This window comes from Chinchilla lanigera, unplaced genomic scaffold (genome assembly GCF_000276665.1).
Source record: "Chinchilla lanigera isolate Chin_1 unplaced genomic scaffold, ChiLan1.0 scaffold00090, whole genome shotgun sequence".
Taxonomy (NCBI): Eukaryota; Metazoa; Chordata; class Mammalia; order Rodentia; family Chinchillidae; genus Chinchilla; species Chinchilla lanigera.
The window spans coordinates 2,638,070-2,656,599 of record NW_004955491.1 but is presented as its reverse complement, the minus strand read 5'-3'; the positions used below and the strand labels follow the sequence as shown (position 1 = coordinate 2,656,599).

At 35.5% G+C, this 18,530-nt stretch overlaps 1 protein-coding gene across 1 annotated transcript in view; it reads right to left on the bottom strand.

Annotated features, from left to right (window-relative positions):
* Cntnap2 (contactin associated protein-like 2) overlaps positions 1 to 18,530 on the bottom strand; it is a 1,999,509-nt gene that overhangs the window by 1,325,911 nt on the left and 655,068 nt on the right. The window contains exon 3 of the mRNA XM_005404887.2: positions 18,276 to 18,469. Within this exon, the coding sequence (XP_005404944.1) occupies positions 18,276 to 18,469 (194 nt within the window). The remainder of the gene's footprint in view (positions 1 to 18,275; positions 18,470 to 18,530) is intronic.

Here is an 18,530-nt window from a genome sequence, read left to right as displayed (position 1 = left end):
AAGTTATACAAATTTGGGCAATATGAATTATTTCAAGCTAGTTCCTGTGTTCTTTTGACAGTAACCATGAAGTTTAGCTTTGTATCAGGCAAAATAAGATAGTGACTAATTCCAGTAACCAAAATCTTGTATAAATTCTCTGAGCAGTTCGGATTCATTTAGAAGACAATGGCCCTGGTCATTAAGTTCTGCCCAAGGTACGTACTACTTATTTCCTTGCTGTGACAGGCAAGCAGATATAGGTACAGGTACAAATACAGATACAGATATAGATATATACACAGACATAGACACAAATACACTTTTTAAGTAGCCTTCCTTCTTATCCTACTTCATTATATATTTATATCTCATTTCCTTTATAGTAAGAAGTATGTTCCCCAACACTATTAGCATATTTACCTGTTTGCTCATTTATAATACATAAAAATATTTTCAGAACTGCTTCAACCATATATACATGTGTTTTCTCATTTCTGAGACATGAGTTAATATAAAATAAATGTTCTCTGTGCTGTTCTTTTTGCACTTAACAATATATCCTGGAACTCTTCCCCATAGAAAACTATAGAGATATTTATCAGTCTTCTTTACAGTTGCAGTGTGGTATTTTATATACATACCCTAGTATATTCTGCCAATCTGCTTCATTTGGTCATAAGGAGAAGTTACAATATTGTGTCCTTCCCATAATGTTGCAGTGAATAACCATGTGTATAAAATTTTGATGTTATTGGTTCTGTATTGATAAGAGAAATTACCAGAATCAAAATGGTAGGGTTGGAGAGTAACTGCATCTGTAGTTTTGACAAGAATGGCCATGTCCCTCTCCGCGACCACAGGCCCACTCTGAGTTCTCAAGAGCATGTAAGAGTGCTGTTTCCTGTTTTTTCCACCCTTGCCTAAAGAGTGCATGGTCAACCTTTTGATGTTTGCCAATCTGATGGGTGAGAGACAGTATCTCTATGTAAGTTGAATTTGGATTTTTCTTCTTTAACAAAGATTTTTATGCATTTGGGGACAATTTTCTATCTTTTGTATATACTCTCTGTTCATGTTTCTGCCCATGTTTCTATATTTTGCCAGTTTTAATTAGGAGATATTTTACACATAGAAATTTTTTCTGCAACTGCACACATATATTATATAAATATAGCAATTAAATATAATACTTAACAAGAATAATAAATTGATATACTTGTTCATCATCTTACAGGTAGCAAAACAAAACAAAATCTTTCTACTAGATAGTACAACTAATTTAACTATTAGTCTTTATGCAGGGCAGCTACCTAGAGTGAAGTTTATTTATGCACTTATCTCTGTTCAAGCCGGAAGAAAGAAGGGCCAGCCTTGAGTTTTCTTTAGAAATACTTTCTTCACTAACAAGTGAAGCCCTGTGCTATAAAAGTATCCACGTTTAAGTCTGAAGACAGCCCCATGTATCACATCGACACTGACATACATTAAGAGACGAATTGTTCCCTATGTGTTGTAAGTAGGCACCGAAGACCCTTTGCAAATTTCCCTGGTTTCCCTTTTTCCAATCCACTGCTTTCTCTTGCCATTATCTTTGGCAATAGAGAGCAATTCTGATAATAGTTGCTACTTTCTTTCTCTCCTGGCCCCTTTGAACTATACCTTAATTGCAAGTTTGATTAATTGGTTTTCAACACTTGCTTTTGGAATTTAATATACAGAGAGAAAAGTACAAAGAAATGTATCTCTAGGTGCATGTTCACATGGAGAGCAAGCATCACCTTCCAGCCATGACACTGTAGCAGAGGGAAATACTGCCCTCTTTTCTCACAGCACAGGTTTTGCCTGTTTTTTAAATTCTTACAAATGGAAACACGGTGTATATGCCATGCTCTTTTGTGTCAATTGTTTTCCTTTTGCAAAGACTTCCCAAGACGTACAGCTATCGTGTCACTCTGCCTTTGGAACAACAAGAAGTTTTTCACCCCACCACTGGACAATCATTACTCACCCAGGGTCCAAATAAGTTGGGACTGCCACACTCCTGTGCTCTTGGCCTTAGTCTCTTGACTATTTCTTCAGCATCCTGAGTTACCACAGGTATGTGGGTAGGACAAGCTTCGCCACCGAGGTCGATACCTCCAGCTCTTTGCCCCTTCCTGCTGCAGTGACCTGTGTTATTCTTTCTTACTTGTGGAAATCCAGAGCTTTCCATGTGTTTTACACATACCAAGTTTGATGCATACGTTTATCAATACTGTTAGATGAATAAAAACTATAAAGATAAATACTATGGTTATATTTGTTACCTAAGTCTAACTGCATATTCATGTGTCTACTAAATTCCATAATTCAGTCTAGTAAGAGGATTTGCTAAGTACATTCAATGTGCCAGGCATGGACCAAGGTGATGACACTCAACGTTTACCGGGACAAAATAAACCCCTCACAGAGTTTACACATGATCAAATCCTATGATACCTTTCAAAGTGCAGTGTAATAGAGCCAGCAAGGATGATGGAAAAACACAAAACCATCATCCCAGAATTTGATGCGGACGGTATTTACCAGGTAAACACTCTGTGAGTGGTGGTATTAGCGGCAGTATTTGATAGTAAAAATGCCAAAGACCTCTACACTTCAACTGCATCAGCTGAAAATAAATTTGATTCTATCACATATCCACTAATTCCATATGATGTGAAAGAAGATTAATAGTTATTTTTCGTAATGTTTGAAGATCTGTGTATGTGTTTAATTTTACTATCAGTTTCTCCAACTGCAAACAAAATGCATCTAAATACCAATGTTTTGGTCTTTGATTTTTAAATTTAAAATCAACATCACTGGCATTGCTGCTTATTTTAGGAAAAGCTAAAGTGCAATACCCTATCTATTGCAATTCCAAGAGTAAAAATGTCATATCAGAGATACTGAATCATACACCGACCTTTTCATTTAATAAGTCATGTGGCAAACTCATTGTACATACCATCCTGTATTACAAACACATGATAATTTCAAAGGGACAGAAGATTTCTCTTATATACATTTAAAAAAAGTGTTATTAAATACTTGGTTTTGGAGGCTGGATGAAAACAGCTCGAATAACTTTATGATAAATTCACAGTCTTTGTCTGTTGCCCTAGGCTATTGCACACAGCTCTATTTTCCAATTTGTATACTGTACAAAGCTGAAAAATATACAAGCAGGACAGTCACTCTGTATAGGATGAAGAATTGAGCTTGCTAACTGCCGAAGATGAACAATGTGCTAGCTCCGGGTAACTCAGTTTTTATATCTGCAATGGGAGGAATGCTTTCTTTTTAACTTTCTCCAAAGAATATTTTGAGTGCTAGCTAATGAAACCTGCCATCTTTTAAGTAGGTTCTGCTTTCATCCAAATAGAACTGGCAATTAAATCTCACACTTCAATTGGAGAAAGCTATTTCAGCTTGAAGAGAGCTCTTTGCTTATAGAAGAAGTGTCTGTAACTGTTTAGAATACATGTTCTGCAGTACTGATTTTTAATAATTATTTTATCACAAGGAATTAAATGACGATAGTGTCAAATGGTGCTTAGTAGACAATAAAGTGATGCATGAAGTTTGAGTTCTGGACCTTTTCATGTTTTTTTTGTTTGTTTGTTTGTTTTTCTCCGGTACCGGGAACCGAACTCACGACCTTGCGCTTGCCAGGCAGGCGCTTTGCCGCTGAGCTAAATCCCCAGACCCCTTTTTCATTTTTCCTAAAACCAAATATTTATTAAAAGATAAGCAGGGGATTTGGTTGTTTAAAGGGTTGTCAGTTCATTTGCCACCGAGGAAAGAGTAGCTTTAAAAATAATTCTTCTGAGTTTTGCATGCAAACATGTGATACATAGACACATGACATATATATATATATATATATATATATATATATATCATGATGTTCCCCATGATGAATGTAATACTTATGTATTATACACATATACTACTACAAACAGCCACCCGAAAGATTATAAATAAATAGTCATCAGCAAATATGTGATGGTTTGAGCCAGATGGAATTCCTGAGTTAATGAGGATGGATGCATAACTCCTCCTAGAAAATATTATCTTTCTTTTAAAACCATCCCTTGCTTTTTTAAAGACAATATCACCATTAGTACTGCAGTGGTAGCAAACAATTTGATGGAGAAAACTTAAGAAGTACTTTCCTAATAGGTAGGTGTTATGGGTTGACTGTTCTCACTTTCTAAGGTCATATGTTGAGGTCTTAATCCCCTAGAATATCACAATTGTATCTTCTTGGGAAATAAGTTCATTGCATATGTCATTAATTCAGTTACTACAAGACCATCCTGATGAAGAGCAGTCCTCTATGCCAGTAGGACCAGTGTCCTTGTAAAATTAATATCATGTACAAAGAAACACACATAGGGAAAAGGCAATGTGAAGACACACAGGCAGAGGACAGTCATCTAGAAGCCTAGCAGAGAGATGACAACAAAGTGTTCCCTCCCAGGCTGCAGAAGGAACCAACCTCGACAGTTCCCTGATTTTAGGCTTCTCCAAAATTGAGAAAATAAAGTCATGTTTAAGCCATTCAGCTTGTAATGCTTTACTAGGGTAATCCTAGTAAAATATCACAGAGGGAAACAATATTTTCAAACTGGAAAGAACATCACCAAAGGGTCAGACTCCTAGATCTTCTATATGCTAAACTCTGTGGCCCTAGGGAAGTTTTTTGGCTCCAATTTTTAGAGTTAAAAATTAGAAAACATGACATGCACATCCAAACACCATTGAATGAAGACATAATTAATAAGGTATCCAATGTATAACATGTACAACATATTTCTTACATGTCTTCAGTACTTGAAATGATAAAACAAGTCAATAAAACGTCCTAGATGTGAGTTCCCAAGCCAGGCTGTCATACCATATCTTTTAGGTCACTCATTCATTAATAGTGTTTGGTTTGTGCTCTTTTATTCCAGGATCATCCATCTTGTTTGCAAATTAGGATGCTCTGGGGGAGATTTTAGAAGATGATAGTATTCGAGAGACATCCACAGATTCTGAATGAATTGCTGGGGTTCTGCTAGCTCATTGGGATTTTAAAAATTTCCTGATCAGGGCTGAGCAACATTTCCCATTCATTCTTTTCCAACCAAAGGTTTTCCTGAGGTATTTTAGGAAGTCATGGGACATCTGATCAGGTATAACTAGTGCTTGTGATATGATAAGCTAATCTACACAGAGACAAGAATGTAGCCAGCAAATAAATAAAAATGAACATAGGAACTTCCTAAGGCTCTCTACTTCTAGGTCATCAAAAAGAAGTTTCTTCATTTTTCCCAGAAAATTTTGAATGTGATCACCACAAAATATATATTTTCTGCTTTTTGTTGCTTATAATATACAACTCTCTTAATAGAATTCTGATTACCAAACTATAAAAGTATGTACTATATATAAACATGTAACACAAATAATTACAACTTTGATATTTAGGGGCTGGGGATTTAGCCCAGTGGCAAAGCACCTGCCTGGCAATCACAAGGTCGTGAGTTTGATTCCTGGTAGTGGAAGAAAAACAAAACAAACAGACAAACAAAATCTTTGATATTTAAACTTAAGGTTGGGGTTTGGGTTGATGAATAAGACCAAAAATGGAGCACATCACAGATATTACAATATCATGCATGCAAGCTTCTCTCTTAAAAAAACAGAAAAAAATTTGTGATCTTTACTTTGAATATATAATCATATTTAAATACTAGTAGCTTTTATTTAAAATATCCTTATATTATACATGTGTAGCATATTATAGGTAAAATGTGATAGCTAGGCTTAACTTGATTTAAACACTATACACTGTACCTATGGATCAAAATATCACATTACCCTATTTATGTATAAAGTTCTTAAATTTTTATGGATCAGTTAAAAATTCAATTAAAATAATCCTATTTTGCTTAAATTTTTTTAAACTTTACTCTTATTCCCACAATGAAGGTAGACTTGGTTTGAAAAATGTGATGATCTTCAAATTTCATAGAGATGTTTTCATCATTTTTCATAGTGACAGGGGCCGTTGAGAAAAGCCATAGTTTGAAGGACACTGACTGGTGGGTTACAGACCCCTGGGTTCAAATCTTAGCTCTACCATTTATATTGTTTTGTTTGGGGTGATGTTTTAGAAACAGGAAATGTAATATTTATTCAACAACTCTTGCTTTTTATCTTTGATACACACAAATATTAAGAAATGATTACCACAGTTAGGTTAGTTAACATTCATCCGTCACCAGCTCCACCATTAACTCACCATTTGCTCTTGGGAAAATGCTATTTTCTCTTATTCTCAATGTCTGCAAGCAAAAAGTGGGGCCTAATAATAGCAATAATTAATGCCACCACATATCAGTTTTATGAGGATTCCATGAGATAAAGCACATAAAACATAAAAAGACCCCAGTCAATGTTGGTTGGCTGTTACTATTCGTTGATTGATACCCTTGGGGATTTCTGAGATGCTTGCTAAGTCATAGGAGGGAATTTTTATAGATGTCACTAAAGCTACATATTAATATCATCCTAAATAGTTTAAATGACAATTACAATAAACTCGCTCATTGTCTCATCAAACTACGTCAGTGAATTTCATGGGACAAATGCCTATCTTAATCGTAAGCAATCCTTTCATTTGGAGACCTGACACAATTTTTCTAAGAGTGGAAGTCTATGTTTTCCTTCTCCAGGCTCCAGGAAATGTCCTTGTGCCCCTGGAGTGAGCTATTCAGACAGCCATCAATACAATGTTGTTTTGCCAGAATGATCATTTCACTGCAGCCTAGAATTAAGCTAGTATAACCCAAGCAAAGCAAATGTATTTGCCAGGACATTTGAACACTCTATTAGTTCATTCTCAAAATCAATAGTGACTAAATTAACCACTTGGAAAATCATGTACACAAGTGATAAACATATAGCAGATATCCTACAGTGGTCAGGGGACAAGCATCTTGAAAGTTATGCAAGATGACCTCGGTTTTTGCATGAAATTGTTCTAATGATTTTCACTGTCTTTACAATTAGAATATATTACTTTCAAGGATAAACTTATGGAGTGCTTCCTTTATTCTTTTTATCACTTTTACTATAATATTCTATAGATATTGATGATATTATAATAATTAAAATAGTGATAATAATACCATACAGATAAATAATCAAGAGGAAGAGAAACAGGAATATAAGAAGAGGCCATATCTAGGGAGCACATTCCAAAATATTTTATTCATTTATTTCTCAAAAAAAAAAAAAAACCCATGGGTAGATACTGTTATATCCTATTTACAGCTAAAGTAACTAAAGCCCATAAAATGTCGATTAACTCAAGTGTACGGCAATAATAAGTATTGGAGTAGAACATTAATATTTGATGTCTACCACCAGTTCTATGTTATCTTGTTGTATAAATATCATGGATGCATTAAATGTAACTTTCATTTATTCAAAATTAGCAAATGGTCATTAAACACCTGATATTGCTTGCAGAATCAGTGTAGGTATTTGGCTTCTTATTGAGGACAGGGTCAGTATATCTGGATTTGAGCATCAGATAATAGGAAAAGCATGGTTTTCAGCCTCGGCTCACTTATCTTCAGAATGAGATACTGAAACTCAGTTGTAAGTGTTTAAATAACTGTTATGTGCTCAGCAGTGAACTGAGAAATCAGTACTACAGAGATGAAAATGAGTGCCCTGGAAGACTTCAAAATGTTAACCAAAGTTGAGTGTAGACATTACTAATTTGAAGGATACAATTTCAGAGTTGGTTAAGGTGCCAGGTTTTGGTTACAAGGAAGCCAGAATATTATAGAGTTATTTTTAGAGTCTTACTAGCCACTGCTACCTATTGCAGTAGGAAGATCCACCTGCTTGGGATGACTTCCAGTTCCTCTTCTTTGCACGGCAACTCTTTATGTGCTTAGCCAAAATTACTTAAGCCCTGAGGACGCCTTGGCTGGCCATGAACCTCAACCAGTCTGCGGGAGTCCTATTTCAGAACTGCATCCTCGCAAGGTCGTGAGTTCGGTTCCCGGTACCGGAGAAAAACCAAAAAAAAAAAAAAAAAAAAAAAAAAAAAAAAAAAAAAAACTCAGAACAATCTGTGCAGGCCTCTACCTACTGGGATACAGAATTCTGCAGCATTCACTGATTAAGATATCTAGTCCTTCCACCTCTAGAAGGATATCTATGCTTGTTTGTTGCTAGCTCTCTGTAAATCATACTGTTCCACAAATGTCTATTTTTCAAAGCTCACTCTCTTTTCATGATAAATTTGTTTGTTATTTGCTCTGTGAATTCCGGTTCAAATTCTGCCTTTTGGTTTGGTGTCCAGGGGGCTAGTTCTAATTTGTCTTTCTCGTAATAGCTTGTGAAACACTAACAGCACATATTCTACCCTTAAATGTAAAGTGGGAGCCTGTGACTACTGTCAAACTGTGGATTCCGATTTCTGAGTCTGGGGTAGGGCTCTGAGACACTGCACTCCTGACAGACTCCCAGGTGATAAGGGTCCCTGGTCCAGGACCCAAACTTTGAGCAGCCGGCACACAGAGGGTCCCACATGCTTCAAGCTTTCACTTTTATGGTTAAGAGGGCTGTGGTTTTTATAAGAGTTATAAACTAAATCTTCCTTTTCAGTTAGCCCAAGAAGACCTGGAGGAGTACCAGCCCCCAAAATGGATTACTTGCTTTCATTGATTTTCAAGGTTAATGATCATGAATTGATTTAACTAACTCTAATGGAAGCCTCATGTCATATTTTCACCAATAGCTAATCAAAAACCTCTCTCTGAAAGACCTATCTAAACACAATTTGTACAGCGTTGTACAATACTCAATGTGACAATTAATAAGACTATGATTTGGGTGACAGAAATTTAGTTACCAGTCTTAATTATACTTAAAAATGTGATATTATTCAGTTTGGGCTGAGAGGTACAGATGTAATATAACACACAAGCCAATACACTGCAGAGAAAAGCTATGGTAAAAGGAAAGTAACCGAATATTTTGAATTTTCAAGGCCCAAACCCATTGTAATATACTCTGTTAATGCATCCAGAAATCTCAATTCTATAAAATTTCATAATTGAATAACTGGTGCCAGGCATCATGCTAAATTCTTTCCATTGATGATTGACTACCAAGAATGTCCATTGAGGTAAATTCTATTGAAAGAAATAAGTACTGCCATTAGTACCATTTTACCAGTGATGAAATTTTGGCAGAGAAAGACTTAATAATCTGCCCCAAAGTTCCAGGGATCTGTAAGGCTGAAATTACAATGATTAGCATGTGTGTTTTTATTTCAGACAGTGTCATTTAACTGCCAGTCTTCACTGCCTCTCAGAAGTCAGTAGCGCACAAGAAATATGGTTTTTATACTTTTCAGATTCCTACATGAGTTACACTATCATTTCTTTAACTTCCGATAAGTTCTCTTACGTAGAGTATAGACATATACCTTAAATGAGGCAATTGTTATCTTCCTTAAAATCTTTTTAGGTACTCATCTATCAATACATTACAAAAATTTGCATTTTCTTGAAGTCACCTAAATACAGTCTTGAACTGCCAAAAAAAATTATAAGTATCTCTTTATATGAGGCCAGTGTGAAATACAACACAAGAGAATCAATCAACATACCTTGTGTTATGGTTGATATACTGCATCAACTTGAGGATGCAGTTTAGCTAAAATAACTAAAAGCTAAACTAAATAACTCAGCAGGTTTACATCTTGAGGTAAAAAGGACATTTTCTTCCTGCTCTAGGATATAGTTCATTAGGTCAATTTAAAAGGTTGAAAAGATTAACTGTGTGACTCAGCAGAGAGCCAGGGTCCTTACTTTATATTTGTCCTGAGCCTGTGCAAAAGGAGCACACAGAGATAGTGTGGGTGTAGGCAGATAGCTAACATACCATATATGTAAAAAAGAGGGTTGCTTTCTCCTCTTTTTATTCTTGCTGCTTTTGCTGTTTTGTGCCATTTTAAAGTGTTGCCCCTGCGGCTGTGGGATATTTTGTCTTAGCAACAACAACAACAAAAGAACGAAGATAAAATTTGGTACCAGAAGTAGGGTCTTTGCTGTAACTATAGTTGACCGTGTGGTTGAAGAGCCTTTAAAAATGGCTTGTGAAAAATGTTTAAAAAGGTTTGGAGATTTCACCTAAAACAAAAGCATTAGAACATCTTTGGCTCTTCTGTATAAGAGATTCTTGTCCGAGCTCAAAGACCAAAAGGCTGATAGAGATCCTGCTCGTAAATACCAGGTTTGGGAGGTTTCTGCTGAAAAAAAAAAAAAAAAGCAAAAAACACTACATTGGGTGCTAGACTTCAGATGGTATATGTTATGGCTTGGCAAACAGTTTGTCTGCATTTCGCTCATGTCCAGAGTCTTTGCCTGAGACTAAGGTTAAGGGCGGTGGGCTGATTAGTCTGGCAAAAAAAATTTCAAGGCAGTTAAATGTTGAGGCTGTGGCATGGCTATTGTTGGGGTTTTTTAGCCAGATTTATGTGATAAATCAAAGGCAAAAAGCCCGACAAGATAATTTAAAATGTTGTGAGTCTGGCAAAAAAAAAAAAAAAAAAAGCTCCAATACGGCTATAGACTATAAAGATAAAACAGACAAGTCTTAATTGTTAAAAAAACTGAAAACAATAAAAAAGATGGCCAGAGGGCATTAAAAAAAAAAGCAACATGTTTCTACCCTTTGCAACCTCAAAAATGCAAAGGTAAAGACTTTGCTTTAAAAAAAAAAAAAAAGCTGTGGAGCAAAATGGTGGCAGCATAAAAATTTTCTTCCTCAAAATTAAATTCAGAGGGCTCATCAATCCAGGCACTGAACCCCTACAGTCCCCCCATAAAAAAAGCCTGGCTGCTGCTCTAGCTGGCAACAGACCTTGACATCATCCAAGTGGTACTGGTTTTATTTTATTTTATTTTTTTTTTTGGTTTTTCTCCGGTACCGGGAACCGAACTCACGACCTTGCGCTTGCCAGGCAGGCGCTTTTGCCGTTGAGCTAAGTCCCCAGCCCCGGTACTGGTTTTAGATGCATAAAAAGTACAAGATTTCTGTGGTTAAGAAGGCTTCTACCTTGATTTCAAAAGTCTGAGAGGCCAGGCAGTGAATCCCGAAGGAGGCAGTGTATAAAGCCGTAAATAAAAAGCCTTAACTACAGTAAAAGCACCAAAAGTTTTTAAAAGCCAAAAATGTAGATTGTCTAAAAAAAAAAGCTACAAAGAAAGCAAAACAGGCCCCCTCAAAAAAGCCATGAGAGCTGTAGCACCAAAAGTGCCATCGAGATAGAGTCACACAAGCCCTTTCGAACTCACACTGTGCCCCATTTTACTTCAGCTGCTGAACATAAAACTGCAAGACTTAATGTTTACCTGGCTGGATTTTAGACTTGTTTTGGTCCCTTCCTTTATGTTCCCCTGTTTATAACTTTTAAAACAAAAATGTTTATTTTGCGCCATTAAATGTTAAAAGTGTTTAACTTTTCATTTGTACAGTGGCTTACAACTAAAAAGTTTGCCTTGCATCTCTGAGGAGACTTGAGACTTAGACTTTTCAGCAGTGCTAAAACTGTTGAACATTTTGCAGCTCTTACAAAAAGACTAAATGCCTTATATATAAAAAGATGTGTATGAGTCTGGGGGCAAAATGTTGTGATTCTAATATAATATACTGTTAATAGACAATACTAGTTCTTAGAAATTGTTAATCCAGTGTTATAATGTTCAAGTTGTAAAATGATAAAAAATACTGCCATTATATCTAAAAACTGATTTAAAACATGTGTCTGGTCGCCAAGTTGACAAGGGGTGGATTGTTATGGTGGATACATTGCCTCCACTTGAGGAGTTTAAAAGCTTAACTAAATAACAGCAGTTTTGCATTTTGAGGTGAAGAGGACATGTCCTTTCTGCTCGAGGATGTTGTTCATTGTGTCAACTTAAAATGTTTAAAAGGTTAACTATGACTCAGCAGAGAGCCAGGGTCCTTACATTATATTCATCCTGACCCTGTGCAAAAGGAGGGCACAGAGACTGTGTAGGTGTGGGTGGATAACCGACATAAATATAAAGAAAAGAAGGCTTGCTTTCTCCCCTTTTGCTCTTGCTGTTTTTGCTGTCTTGTGCTGCCTTGAGGTGTTGCCCCTGTGCCATGCCACCCTGCCTTGGAGCCAGCTGATTATAAACTAAAACCTCCATGAACTGTAAACTAAATAAACCTTTCCTTCCTTAATTTTGGGCACTGGATATTTATCTCAGCAACAACAACAAAAAGTAACCAAGATGCCTTGTCAGAATCCTTTTCAGAAGGCTCTCCAAGAAGTCAAATGTACTTTAAAAATTACATACGAACTCTTTTATCTCACAAACACACAAAAAATACACAAACTGTGAAAAATTATATAATGCTATGTGGCCGCCTTTAGAAGATATCACAAGAGTATGTAATTTTCTTTAACTGAAAAATGTATGCGGAAAATGTGTTCAACATCATTAATAATGTTATTATTATTTTCCAAGTTATTGGCAAAAATTTAAACACAAACATATTTCTGTTAGAATGGCTCTATGTATGCAGAGTATTTGGTGACTCACAAACTGACATAAGAAGAAACCTTATAATCCCTAGAAGGAGAATTGTAAGATACAAAGATATATTTAGAAAGATGATCAGAATTTACTACTGGAAGCATTACACTACATGTAAAAGGATCTGGGGTATCTGCTCAAGTTATCAAAATTCACGAGGTTTTAAAAGTGTCACCCAACCTAAGGGGGTAGAAACAGAAAAATCCATTTCACAGACAAAAAAATCTTATTTTAAATTCACTTTGAAAACTATTTTCCTCTATGTAAGTCCTGCAGATTTCTACTCCATTTATATCAAAGATTTTAGAAAATATTTAATGTAGGTTACTAGGATGTATTTCATTTCTCAATAAGCTATCTATAAAATTATCTTGAATATGCCAGTCTGGTCCTTTTCCCAAATCACTGATTGCAGCAACAATGGACATGCACACATAAACAAGCAAGGGTAGCTTCTATCCATTTTTGAAAGGATGGCATTAGTGTACTAAGTGAAATGCAGGTGATCTGATGGAAGAGACATGATCAAGCAACAGGGGTGTTTTCTTCCTGAGACTCTTATGCAAAAAAGAACTGTAGAGGTTTTCTTTTTTTTTTTTTTTTTTTAAAGAGAATTTAAGTACACTACTGAACTGTGAAAGAGTCATTTACATTTTACATTTATAATCAGAACAGATTTTGAAGTGATTTGGAAAATTAGTACAGCCACTATAAAGAATGGTTGAAAAGATGGGACAGAATAAGCCATTCATTTTTAACAGTGTCCCCTTACACGGCCCATTGCACACAGGGCCATCATTATGGGCACAAATAACCTGTTACAAGCATAGTGATGGCGCTTGGCGCGCAGCTGGGTCTCCCAGCCATGAGTCCCTGGACCAGCCTGCGTTGCTCCGTCTACCGATCTATTTGTACATGCTTTTCCATTTGTTGATTTGGAAAAGATGCCAAACACTTGAGCACAGTCTACCGGCTATTTATTCAGCGGTACTTCCTTCACTAACAATATTGTCAAATGCTTTAGCACATGCACAAGAGTAAACACAAGTAAATTGGGTCAGCAAAAGATAGAGAGGAGAAAACTGAAAATGATCATTGCAAACTGTTCTCACTGAGAGGATGTGCTGTATTTAATTTGAGGAATGTTTCTATGATTGATGACACATGTGTTGCTAAATCACTGCAAACTGCAAAATTTCTTTACTTAGATAATTTCAGTTCAATCTCCCACTGGTATTATTCCCACTGTTCAGGTTCTGAATTTCATGGACCAGAGAAGCATGTCCTGTCTCCAAATTCACAAAACAAATATATGAAGCAAGACAAATATTGAGACCTTCTGACTGTATTTTGACTTTCATTTGCAAAATAATTACATGTAGGCTAAGCTAAGGATGATTTGGTAACTTTTATTATATAAATATGCACCTATGGGATATTGACTTAAAAATAAAGAATGGAAGCGATGTGCTCTTGAAATTGCAGTACTCTGAGAGGTAAAGTCTATAGGACTGGAAGATTAACCTCTGTTTGGCCTATTTACAGATGTTAGTGTGAACATGTCTCCAAATTAAAAAAAACAAGAAAAAGGATAGAGGTGTAACTCATTTGAAGGCCCAGGGTACAATGCTTAGTCTATACAAGAGTAAATAAATAAATAAACAAATAAATGTGCTTCACACATTAATATGATATTAAAAAATCAAAGTATTTATTCAACCAATTACTATATTTGCTTACAGATTTCTGAAAAGGTTCAAATATACATACACCTATTCATTCATATGGATCTAATCATGTAATTTAAATATGGTGGAACATTTGCGCCTTGTAGGTCTCTCTGTTGAATAGATGTAGTCGTAATCAGTCTGATACCTGTTTACCATTAACCACAGGAATCAAAACTCTTTAAAAAGAATTAGCAATACGTAACTATTTTCTCATGATGGTGGAAAAAAAAGAAAAATACAACTATGTCCATATTATAGTACAGGTGAATTTTTAGAGTGTATTTACCAAAAAATAGTGGTGTAAGTCATTCACAATTAATACTCTAGTTTCCTATTTTGATTGCAAATATCTGCATTCCAACACCAGTAATTGAATTTGCCAAGCAAAATTAAATGCAACCTCTTAACAAAAATCTGCTGGAATTCTTTTTTAATGTAACGTTTAATGGAATTCTGATAAGAAATGCTTATACAGAATAATTCCTTTCTCTTCAACAGATTACACTTAGGAAATGTAAAAACACTAAAGAGAAGTATGCAAATTAGGGCTGAGGAATATGTAAGTACAATGATTGGTGGAGGACAATTTTACCAATTTGCATATGCTTTTCTTTTATATTGGAAAGGAAATTCTCAGTAGAAGGAAATAGCATTGTTAATAAAGTATACGGGATCCTATTACACTCAGAATTATCAAGCAGGATTAGAAGCCTTGGCTAGTAAGGCACATTTAGCATTTCACATCTTTGCATATTAAATATTCAGATAAACCATCTTTAGAAATTTTTTCAAGAGCCAGTATAGTTCCATAGGATAAGATTCATGACTTTAAAATCCTTTTTTTTTTTTTTTCTTTTTGATTTTTCTCGGGTACTGGGAATTGAACTCACGACCAGGCAGGCCCTGTGCTGCTGAGCTAAATCCCCAGCCCCATGACTTTAAAATCCTTTAAAAATGTCATAATTCTCCTTGACATGACTTTATCTTTGCTTATTTTATTTTCATCTATATGATTTATTTTTTACTCATTTTAATATACTATTTAATTATGATAAAAATAGCTCAGTATCCATATGGACATTTACAAATACTGCAGTAAAATTACTCATTTCATCCATTTCCCAGAGATTATAGAAATGAGACCTGCTGACATTTGTTATAAAAATAATATTCAAGTGACTGAATTTATGCTGTCTTCTAATCTTCTCAGGAAATGAATCTTTATACAAATGATTGGAAAGGCGATCTTAAAACTACATCCACTTTTACATCTTTTGACTACCTGAAACTTTTCATTTTATGAAGTATTGTCTATCAAAAAGCTGCCCAATATTATGTATGTCACAAATTTCTTCTAAGTCTAACTGGTCTGATGTTAATAATGGCTTAAAGACAATCTAAATTTTTTTTTATTTTAGTAAATTTAAGCCTAAAAGTATTTTTGTTGACATCATAAACACCAAATTTTAATCACTTGTTAAGACATAATGCTTGTTATGATAAAAATGCTAGACTATTCAAGTACTTTTAGGAGTCAATAACCTGTAGTTCTTTTAAAATATATCAAAGCAATGAGCTATTTCTCATATTAGTAAAGATGAACATACTTCCTCCACAGATGTAAAAATAAAGTCATTATGTGGCAGGCTCATTGGCACTTAAAAATATCTTACAATATTTATATTGCATCTCAAACTTGTTTTGATTTTTAAAATTTCAAAATTAGTTCTCTATGGCTTCTTCTAGAAATAAGCTCTCATCACAGAGCATACTAATTTTAATGAGAAACCTAGAATAAAAAAAAAAAATGAACACCAGACAGGTAGAAGAAAATAAGAATACATGCCTCGTCATCATATGAAAAGGCTGAGAGTTCTGCATGTAGACTCAACCTACCTTCCCACTTGTAATATTTTTACTTCAGGACAACGTTTTCTCTCTGACAAACCAGTGGCAGTTTACATATTACCAGAAGCGTCCAAGGCATCCCGGACAATTTACTCTCTTTAGACTTACTCACTTTGATCTCTTCACTCAATCACAACATGATGTGACAATCTTTACCTGCTAGCACCTGAAAAGTAAACTCAACTTCCAGTATAGCGGCACTTTAGCTGCCATCTTTCCTACTGTCTTAGCAGAACCAGACAGCAGAGCATGTAAGCACTGTCTTATTTTTGAGATGAAGACTTAATGAAAACACAGACTGCAAAATGGAGTTTGGATTTATCTTGCAGCCTCTCAATTAGTTTTATAACATGCTAATCTGATTTGGGGTTAGAGGCTACAGAAAGGTAATAATGAGTGCTTCACTAGAAGAGTGTGTCATCAAATCTTTCATTATTTACTCTCAGTGGCTCTGTTATTTGGGCTGATCCCCCTGGTCTATCTCTCTAGTCTCTCTCTGTATCTCTGTCTCTCCCAATCCCCGGGATGTCAATGAAAGTCACCCCTAGCTTCTCCCACAATTGTTTTCGTTATAAACTGCCTTCACCCACACCATCACCACACATTGGAACAAATCTAAACTATGCCCTCAATGTGAGGAACACAAGATAAATCACCTGGAGAGCTTTAAAAATCACAATGCTCCCTTACCTGAGAGCAACTAAGTCCAAATCTGGGTCGGGACATAAATACCCATGTGTTTTAGAGCTCTGTAGGTGAGGCTATTGTCTATCCAGGGTTAAGCATCACTGTTCTATAAACTAGGCCAGGAGCTTCAAATTATCTTAATTATGAAATGAAGACTTTGTATAAAAAGGTAGTTCCCCTGCTATTTGCTTCCTATGCATTATACATTCAAATGTACAAATATTCTTAGCATGCAATTATGTCTTGAAAGGAGTTATTTCTAAAGTACTGCTTAGACAGACACCTTTGATTATCCAGGCATTATATCCTTATTTCGCATGATAGTTGCTATCATTAGACACTGCTGTGGAAATGAACACCCAAGCTAGGATTTTTAAACTCTGAAAGTAGAAAATCATTTAAGTGCTTTTAAAATACACACTCACAAAAGTGAGTCCTGACCTAGCTGAAAATATGCAGTACTCTGCCTAATACTGTGGACAGGACTTAAAAAAATCAATCACTGCCCTTCCTGCTCTTTTTTTCTCCTCCTCATCCTCTTCCTCCTCTTCTTTTCTCTTTCCTCTTTACCACCATCACCACCACCTTGTTCTCCTTTTTTTGTTTAATATTTATGACTTTACTTGATTTTGGTTGTAGCTACTTTTAAAAATAAACTGAAAGAGATGCCTTTACATTTAGCATTAAGTAATGTATTCAAATGAATTTAACAGTGGGTTGAATATTTCAACTTTCCAATTTAATTGAGAAATTTTAAGAGTACATGGATAAAATTGTATGTTCTTCTCCGATGGTAAAATAATAAGAGGTAAATATACATCTGTAAAATGATTTTAAAATGTCATTATAATATGGCAATACTATTCTCTAACCACGTCACTCTTCCCACACTCCTATTTTCCTCATCATACAAATGTTTTATTTCAACTGAAGATCTCATTCTTCAACAAAGCTGTCAGCATCATCAATCATATTTCTACTGATATAGCTCTTAATTCATTGGTCTGGAAATGACTAGCATATCTACACTTGAAAATTACTTTAGCTAATTTAACTGCATAGCCTAGGTTAAGACCTATTGCTCTACTGAGTAGAAATTGTAGCCTAAGAAAAATTTCTTTCATACTCAAAACATAATTAACAAACAAATGAATTCTCAATGGTTTCGATAGATACATCTTGACAACTATGTAGCTCAGAGGATAAGGGCTGGCAATATTTTGACATGTGAGTCCCCTACCCTTTGTACATATATGCAACTCAATTCTGTATCATTGCACTTCTGACAGAGACTTACCCAGATATTCCCATCTTGATGATAGGGTTTCCAGTTCCTCCCCGTGTCACTGTACAGCATGCGGTACTGGGTCACCCAATCTGAGCTGCTGTATCTTCCTTGGGTTCCAATGGCACTGATCTGCTTCCGATTGCCAAAGTCAACCTGAAGCCATTGATAATGGTCACTGTCTGATGGGGACCATCCCCCAGCACCTGAAGAGGGCACAGCAAGAGGGAAAAAATGAATTTTTTTTTTTTTTTTTTTTTTTTTTTG